Genomic DNA, 9,015 nt, shown 5'->3' with positions numbered 1-9,015 from the left:
ATCAGGAACATTTAAGAGTCAGATACTGATAAAAAAATTATTAGGATAGGTGACCAAGTCATCGTTGAAGATGGATGTTAATTTTAAAAGAGAATGTTTTGAATGTGACATGACAGGATGTTTCGCAACTAAAATGCACATTAATCCCACTGTAGTTTATATCACTTTTTTTTATTATAAAAAAGGTCTGCCCTCTAGCATTAATTTTACACTGCTGATCAAAAGATTGGGGTCAGATTTTTTTTTTTTTTTTTTTTAAATGTAATTAATTGATTAATTAATTGAAAAATTCTGACACAGGGGGGAACTAACTCTGCTGTTTCAAAATATTGTCTGATTTATTGGACTAGCCTACTGGTCTGTACATATTGCAACTCAAAAGTTTGTCTTTTCAAAGGGAGCTGAGATTTCAGTCCTAACTTTGAAGAGCATAACCCTTGTGTCTGTTCATTAAAAGCATGTCTCACTCAGAGCTGTCAGGACAGCCAAATGATGTAAGGATGTCCTTTTCCACCATCATCCCATCTAAATCAAAAGCACGAATGGTTTCATCTAACAAATTGAGCTTTTGTTGAGTTAAGGTCACCTCATCCTTTTAAAAGTGATTGCGGGACTATATATTTTGCAAGAAGAGGACAATGAAGTGTATATGTGTACTGTTGTGTAGCATTGGATATCAAACAAATAGATTTTCTTTTATCTCATTTTAAGTTGAGCATCTAAACATAAAAAAATCAAAGTTTATTAAAGTTTTTTTCAAGATACTACTTATGATTTCTGTTTGAAGAGATTAAATGGCCATTTCATTTTATCATGGGACACTTGAAAGTCACCTGTTGCAGAACTGATCTCATAGTCTGACATATCCTGTTAACTGATCCTTATAAACATACACCTCTTATAGACTATTTGTGTATATATTCAGATCACCTAAATAGATTTGTTTCAGCAAATGAAGACAGAAAATGTTGTATAAATATGTGCCTGAACACTGCATAAACAAACAGTATAGCCAATTAATTTTAAGAAGAGTGGAACAGATTTTGTGTTCTCAAGTGTAACTGAGTCATCTGTGGGTCAAATCATAGAGTGGCAAGAGGGTGAGTTTTTGCTCACTCACATGCCAATTTTCAGAAGCCCTTGAAAGTCAAAACCAGGTAGGTGTTATAAATTCAGAGATGCACCACTCATTCGCTTTGCCTACCAACAAAGCCCCTCCACAAAACAAAATACCCTAATGAGGGTCAAAAGAGATCAGATCAAATCTGATAGTCGGATAAGATGCTGATATTTAAGGCAGCACAAACAACAGTGCATACAATCAACAAAACTTAACACGCAAGAAAGTTTTCAGCAATAGAACATTACATGAATTACGGTCATCTTGATGGTAACTTTTACCTTATGACAATATTTTCTATTAGCAATTCTATTAGGGTTTTTTGTTGTTGTTGTTTTTAGTGCATAAAGACAAAAGAGTAAATAGGAGGAGTTGGTAATTTAACCTAATCTTTCAGATGTCATCAGACAAGATCTAAACTCTAACTCTTAAGACAGAAATGTATGACTGGACTTTGGATGCCCTGATTAATCCCTACCAAAGACAAACAGGAAAAGGATGGGTACAAAGGATACACAGGCCAACAGATTTTGGGTTCTGTGCCTCTGTTAGCAGCTTCATGAGGTCTACACCAGTCTTGAAGAGAAGTTTCTTAAAAAATAAAATAAAAAGTCATTGGGAAGGAATGGAAGGAACGGAAATACAGCACAAGGATACAAGGAGTCATTTCATTTTTCACAAGGATTTGGTTTTAATTACAAAAGGATGTCTAATTTGTCATATTAACCTAAATAAATATATAATCTGTTAAAAAAGGGTGCACTAAAACCAACAAAAGGGCTGATTTGAAATAATGCAATTCTGATATACCACGTATTCTAAAATATAATTTTCATAACCACTCTGCTTATTTGAAACCGATATTTTCAGTCACATGAAACCCTGTAAACTCGAGTTGACCATGGCAACGTGAGAATACGCTTTTGTCATTTCTGCAGAAATGAAGGAGGTATGGAGACCGTCTTTGCTTGGATGGCATCATAGTTGGACGGCACTCCGTCGAGTCAATAGACTCCCTCCCCCTGGCATAGATTTGCTCTGTAATTCATATGGGTAGACTGCCTCTACTCATAAGCGTCTGACCCTACCTCCCGTCAAACTAAGTCGCTCTTTCGTCTCCCACTTAGCTGTGACAGCCAGCCTCCAATGTGCTCAGTCAGAGGCTATCGAGAGCGGTCGTTATTGCACCTGCTTCGGTAGTGGTCGTTGGGCAGCATCCATCCGGTACGCGCGAGAAGACCCTGTGAGAGACTAAACTTTAAATTTCCGAGGAGATCATTTAACGTCATGGACGTAAGGCTGCATCTGAAGCAAATTGCTTTTCTGTGTTTTATCAGCCTGCTTCTGACGCCTTGTGGATTAGCCTGTGGTCCTGGTAGAGGTTATGGAAAACGAAGACATCCAAAGAAATTAACCCCTTTGGCTTACAAGCAATTCATTCCCAACGTTGCCGAGAAAACGCTCGGGGCCAGCGGCAAATACGAAGGCAAAATCACAAGGAATTCAGAGAGATTTAAAGAGCTGATTCCGAATTATAATCCCGATATCATATTTAAAGACGAGGAAAACACAAACGCTGACAGACTGATGACCAAGGTATGGAACCATGCGTGCGTAATTGCCCAGACTTACACTCTTTTAAATAATGGATGCCCATGTTTGTTGTAAAAGGTTTTTGAGTTTCCTATGATTTTGGGGAGATTAATAAAAAAAAAATTGTGATGTTGCATTATTGGTAATTTAGATCAGTGTATTGGTTTTTGTGTTCTTTAACGGGACAGAACAGAACATTTTTTTAATAACTAGAAAATAAATGTATTGATGTAACTCCAATAAACTCTCATATTGCATTGGGCTGTAAAAACTTGTGACGGGACATTTAAACAGGTTTCCAGGTACTTTGGAGACACTGACAGCGCGCGGTAAAACTAAAACTATAACTGTTGGAAGTCCGGCACTGCAGTGCATGTATAGCCTAAACAAATTGTATCAAACAGCTGAGCTATAGTGATATTCTTAATATGAACATTTGCATACTTCACAGACTTTACATGGAACGTGTGAGCTATATTTTTGGTAGTTTGACTGTTCAGTATTCATAATATTCCGTTTAATTTAAATCAAAATGACCATTCAGCGCTCATTCGGATTTTATTGCTTTGCCATTAGTGCAAAATTGGCACCGTTGGATAATTTAGTGCTAGTGGTTGAAAGCATGTGCTGAGCATAAGTTTTTTCTTTTCTCCAAACAGACCCTTGACAGTTAATAACATAATTAAATACACGAAACACCCCGCCTCCAACACATCGTAAGCATTGCGTAATATATATTTTTTTTTTTCTGGTGCGCCCTATCAATTAATGCGTTTCCTCAAGATCACATCTGCGATTCTTTATATGAATAGATCTCATGACCTGCTTTTATTGTGTACTTAATGGAAAATGTGGGTCACAAGTGATCTTTGCCACTGATTTTGCGCGTCTAGTAGCCTACTGGATATTACCGGCCCCCGTGGTGAGCGCGCTTATTCCAATCAGCTGCTCGACTGCTTTCTCTGATGACAATGCTTTAAGAGAAATATTTGAAGCCAAATTACAGTGCACGTTTCCCTGACAATGTCCAGGAACAAATTAAGCAACTTGCCCTTGTACAGTAAAATAATAGCACATGTTCACAGTGCCATAGAAGATACTGACATTTAATTAAAGCAACGTCAGCAGTTAGGCGATTCATTGGTGGCAACGTCTCTGTAAAATTGATTGCTCCCGCACAGGCTGAGAGAAAGAACTTCAATTTTCAGCTCTATTTACTCCTCTCGGTTATCGATCGGTTGGTCTGGAGTCTGCGCTCTTGACCTATGGCAACAAACGATTTCCCCAGCGCACACCTCTTTTTACGCACAAACTCAGACCGACAATGTGCTTAGTGATGTATATGAATAACTCCGTACTGCGTTAAGGATCAATGTTTCTAAAATTATGACATCTATGATGACAATTCAGGGCTACATTCAGAATTATGCAAGTAAATGTGAAAAAAAACACAGAAACAATATAAACGTCACTTTAACAGTCGTTTGCTGATATGAATGCAGATACTCCAACTTTTGTTGCAGAAATTACTTGGAGAGAAGGAGCGATAGACCTTTTGCGCATGCTTTTTTTAAAAGCATATTTGAACATTCAGTAAATCTTCCACACTTTAAAAGGAAGGTCTGTGTTGTAAATACTGACAACCTGTCTCTTTCACTCATCCAGCGGTGTAAGGACAAGTTAAATTCGTTGGCGATATCCGTCATGAACCAGTGGCCAGGTGTGAAACTGCGCGTCACTGAAGGCTGGGATGAGGATGGTCACCATTTCGAAGAATCTTTGCACTACGAGGGACGGGCGGTGGACATAACTACCTCAGACAGGGATAAAAGCAAGTATGGGATGCTATCTAGACTTGCAGTGGAGGCAGGATTCGACTGGGTCTATTACGAATCCAAAGCCCATATACACTGCTCTGTCAAAGCAGGTGAGCGCAATGCCATCACTATAACTAATATGCATTCACCATACAGCTTATGCGATGCATAGTTTAGATATTTGTTTCTATGTATGTGTTAATGTGTTGGCCTATTCTCTGAAAAACATATCCAAAAATCAACAAATAGGGTACATTGTGAAAAGACTGGCCTACTGATGGTTTTCAAATTGCCAAATTGGAGAACCTCTTGGCACCCTTTGTCACCTCACACATCAAGAAAATTAATATTTCAGGTGCCTCAAAACCTTTTGTTTTGACAGTCTCTATAGAGTTATTATGGCAAGACTCCAAATGGTGCCTCGTGCATATTTTCATTTTTTACAGTATATGCTATCAAGGGAATAATTTGTGGATATGGAAACGGAAAACAACTATTGTTAACAAACTAAAAAAATGAACCAAAATCAGCTGAATTAGTAACTGAAATCTAATTGAAATCTAATAAAAGTCCAATTGGCAGGGTAGGTATCTCTGCACCTGTGCAAACAGTTATACAAAACTAAAGGGATCAGGGAGAAGCAAAGTCTGTAGGCTCAATTTAAATGACAATGTCTGATCAGTTTGTGTTAATTCAGGAGCCAGAATGGCCAGACAAGCGTTTCAACCTTTGCTTCTTTAGTCTCTGCACGAGTTTGGATCATTTCCATGTCAGCACCATCATGTCAAAACCTGTGTCAATGCATCGATTTTGCGGAGTGCTTTATAAATATCCGCCTAAGTTGTCTATCTTTGCTTCTATCTCAGAAAATTCAGTCGCTGCTAAATCAGGGGGATGCTTTCCTGGATCTGGTACGGTGACGCTCGCAGACGGGGGGAGGAAACACATCAAAGATCTTAAAGTGGGCGACCGGGTTTTAGCTGCCGACGAGGAGGGACATGTCTTATTAAGCGACTTCATTATGTTCATGGACCACGATCCGACAACGAGAAGGCAATTCATCGTCATCGAGACGTCTGAGCCTTTTACAAAGCTCACGCTCACAGCCGCGCACCTCGTCTTCGTTGGAAACGCCTCAGCTAGTTCTGGGACAACAGCAACATTTGCCAGCAACATGAAGCCTGGAGATACGGTTTTAGTGTCGGAAGGAACAGGCAAGAGCCTCAAGAGCGTTACAGTGAAGAGGATTTACTCTGAAGAGCACGAGGGCTCTTACGCGCCAGTCACCGCTCACGGAACCATAATAGTGGATCGGGTGCTGGCTTCGTGTTACGCGGTTATTGAGAGCCACAAATGGGCGCACTGGGCTTTTGCACCGGCCAGGTTAAGTCACGAGCTGATGACGTGGCTTTTCCCGGCTCGTGATTCAAACGTCACTTATCAGGAGGACGGTATCCACTGGTACTCAGATTTGCTGTTTCACATCGGCTCTTGGCTGCTGGACAGAGACTCTTTCCATCCACTCGGGATTTCACACTTAAATTGAGACTGCAGCTATAGTATCACTATGTGGGCACCAGACTCAAACGTATCTTTATTTTCTGTAAGAAAAGCCTTAAAGTGTTCATGAATAATTTATTTGTATTGGATCATCTGTCTCTGGAAACGTACTACACACCGATTTAAGCATGATGTGACCGTTTTTCCGCATTTTTGTGAGATTATACGAAATAAGAGAAAGCAATGAATTTACAGGGCTGTATACAGTGTGCAACCCGACTGATCTATTTTATTGGATAAGCATAGGATGGCGCTCAAAAATTATATTTTTATACACAGATTTGTATATTAGATTTTTGACGGATCTAAAACTATTTCCAGAATCATATTTCGTTATTTGAAATAGTGCAAAGTTAAATTTATTTAAACAGTTGCGATGTATCAACGCACTGTTCATGTCATTATGTCGAGCATGTCAAGTGTCATTGTTTTGACCACTGTTTCAACGTTTGTGTATTTACTACACTAACACTTTTTGTTTAAATGTACATTTCTTGACAAAAGTAGGCTACTCAAAATAAATTCATGGTACGCATTGTGCAAATTATTCGATGACCTTAAAGGAAATTTAAAGGAAACATTTTGTTATTCACGTGGAATACGCAGCCTATAATTTTGAAAGTGGTAAAGTAGCGGATTCTACGCGACCTTTGTTCGCTGCGGTCTACTTCTTTCACTTGGACTAACTGATAGGCTAATCTAACTTTACAGAATCGCTTGTATACGCTGCTTAAAAAAAAAAAAAAAAAACATTTTACTTCTTTCACTTGGACTAACTGATAGGCTAATCTAACTTTACAGAATCGCTTGTATACGCTGCTTACAAAAAAAAAAAAAAACATTTTTTAAGACCCTCCCCCAAGCTCTCCATCAATTCCTCTCGCGTAAAAGGAGCTAAAAGTATTTTAAAAAGTTTTAAGAAATAGAAAACCCAATTCAGAACTTGGATTAGAAATAGCAAAGAACTAGATAACAAAATATATAATTGAATACTACAAGTCCATAAATGCTATGCACTTCAAAACTGAGACATAGTCTATTTGTTAGCATGAACATTTGGCCTCGATCCTTGAAATTTTTTGAATAAGCTGTCTCAATTTTCGACTTTAGACAAAACTTATTATTAAATGTCTATTCATAAAGTAAAAACACTGATCACCAATTTCAACGTGTTTGTGTTCCCGTTCTGATAACCAATACTTTATGGTACACATCACAACAAAATGCCTTGATGCTTGATGATACTATGATGCTTTTAATGTGTCTATTATGCTTATGCAGCAAGAGTATCTCACACAGCTGATGTCGTGCGACATCTACTGGCTTTTTACGGCTCTGTCACACTGTGATCCAGGTTTCCTTATAATTCCTTATTATATGATTTTTCCCCCTAAAATCCCATAGAAACAGAGAAAGGTTATCCTTAGGTTTAAAATGCTTGGTATTTTAAATGTTTTTTTTTTTTAATCCAACATCCTGTCAACATGAAGTATCATATAGTTACCTTAGATATTTACATTGACTTAATCACTATATAAAAAGCAGCTTGCTTTTCAAATAGCAGATCATTAGCTAAAACAAAGACGGAACCCTGCGCAAGTATATTAAAGTTAATTAATTTTATTTCCTATGTAACCTTTGACATGATTGTTAGTGCATTCCCGTGGCAGTTGGCCTAACATATGTTAGGGGAGCACCGAATATAAAAATCAATAATTTTGTAGTCTCCCGGTAGACATGAGCAAAATGTATTCCTGAAAGACCTGAACAGACACAAAAATAGACACAAAAAGGTCTTAGTGAAGAAAGAAACACCAGAGTTTTAAACTGCAAGTATTGGTGAAGTACTGATAACACGTGAGGCATGATGTAGATGGGAATGGAGACGATGGAAAGGCCATTCAACTCATTCTACAAGAGCTTATGTAGAGATGTAGAAAGGCCCATTCACGTAAAGCTCTAAGATAATTGAAAGCAATGAAGCTCAACTTTGGCACAAGTTCAAGCAGTGACTAGCTCAATAACACTGCCCACCTGAGTCAGTTAATCCATCAGACATCAATCAGACACCAGGCACAAAACCTGTGATGAATGATGCAGACAAGCCGGGAGATACACTGGTATGCTGATCTTTTTCCCTCTACATTTTACTCAAACACAACATTGGCGGTGGTGGGGAGGGGGACTCAAATTGCTTAATGAGAAAAGTAAGTAACATTTAGAGAGTGTTGCGACAAGGATTGAAATTCCACTCACATTCTGCTTTTGAGGAGGGAGCGGTGTTGACTCTGTGTGGTTGAGACTTGCTGGAAGACACAAAAGGAGCTGTGTGGAGACAGAGGGATGACCTTGGGCCCGGCCCAGGTACAAAAGCACTGCTAAAGGAACATTCCAGGGGACCAGGAAAACAAACTAGCCCCTAATCCTCTCTCTATCCCACAGTCTGCCAGATTAGAGCAGGGCCACTCTCTGCAAATGTTGACATTCCCTAACACAAGACGTTAGCGTCTTGGAAAATATTTCAGAATGAAACGTCTGTTGCAAGCAAAAGACCAAGCACAATAGGCGAGGCGGTCTTGTTGTATCTAAGAAGCAGTGAACCACATATTCTTTTCAGTGGTCTGTGTGATTCGAGATGGAAGGTTTTTTCTTCTTTTTTGGGGAAGCTAAATCAACATCTCCATCAGTGTTTAAAAATTGCACATTCTTAAATTACTTAAGAATTGGGATTGAACAAGAATTCACAGCTTTTTCAAAGCACAATCAATAAAGAAAAATTATATGATTTTAAGTTAAAACACAAAGCTCATGAAACACGACTATTAAAAATCCAAACTAAATATTAACAGCCTAATAACAGCCTGCTTAAATTTCAACTTTAATTTAACATTTCAAACAAAAATTTAATATATATATATTAATATA

At 38.4% G+C, this 9,015-nt stretch overlaps 1 protein-coding gene across 1 annotated transcript; it reads left to right on the top strand.

Moving 5' to 3' along the window:
- The first annotated feature begins 2,260 nt into the window (after positions 1-2,260).
- Positions 2,261-6,509, top strand: LOC107686079 (tiggy-winkle hedgehog protein). The gene is made up of 3 exons (XM_016482915.1): positions 2,261-2,716; positions 4,379-4,640; positions 5,397-6,509. Exons 1-3 carry the CDS (start codon positions 2,408-2,410, stop codon positions 6,074-6,076), a joined length of 1,251 nt encoding a protein of 416 aa, XP_016338401.1. The 5' UTR covers positions 2,261-2,407; the 3' UTR covers positions 6,077-6,509.
- The last annotated feature ends 2,506 nt before the right edge of the window (positions 6,510-9,015 follow it).

This window comes from Sinocyclocheilus anshuiensis, unplaced genomic scaffold, assembly GCF_001515605.1.
Source record: "Sinocyclocheilus anshuiensis isolate Anshui unplaced genomic scaffold, SAMN03320099.WGS_v1.1 scaffold930, whole genome shotgun sequence".
Classification (NCBI taxonomy): Eukaryota; Metazoa; Chordata; class Actinopteri; order Cypriniformes; family Cyprinidae; genus Sinocyclocheilus; species Sinocyclocheilus anshuiensis.
The sequence above is the reverse complement of the archived record's forward strand: the minus strand, read 5'-3'. Positions and strand labels throughout refer to the sequence as shown.

Coding starts and splice junctions, on each gene's coding strand:
- LOC107686079 (XM_016482915.1), top strand. CDS start 2,408: ATGGACGTAAGGCTGCATCTGAAGCAAATTGCTTTTCTGTGTTTTATC. Junction 2,717..4,378: donor CTGACAGACTGATGACCAAG/GTATGGAACCAT, acceptor TCACTCATCCAG/CGGTGTAAGGACAAGTTAAA. Junction 4,641..5,396: donor ACACTGCTCTGTCAAAGCAG/GTGAGCGCAATG, acceptor CTTCTATCTCAG/AAAATTCAGTCGCTGCTAAA.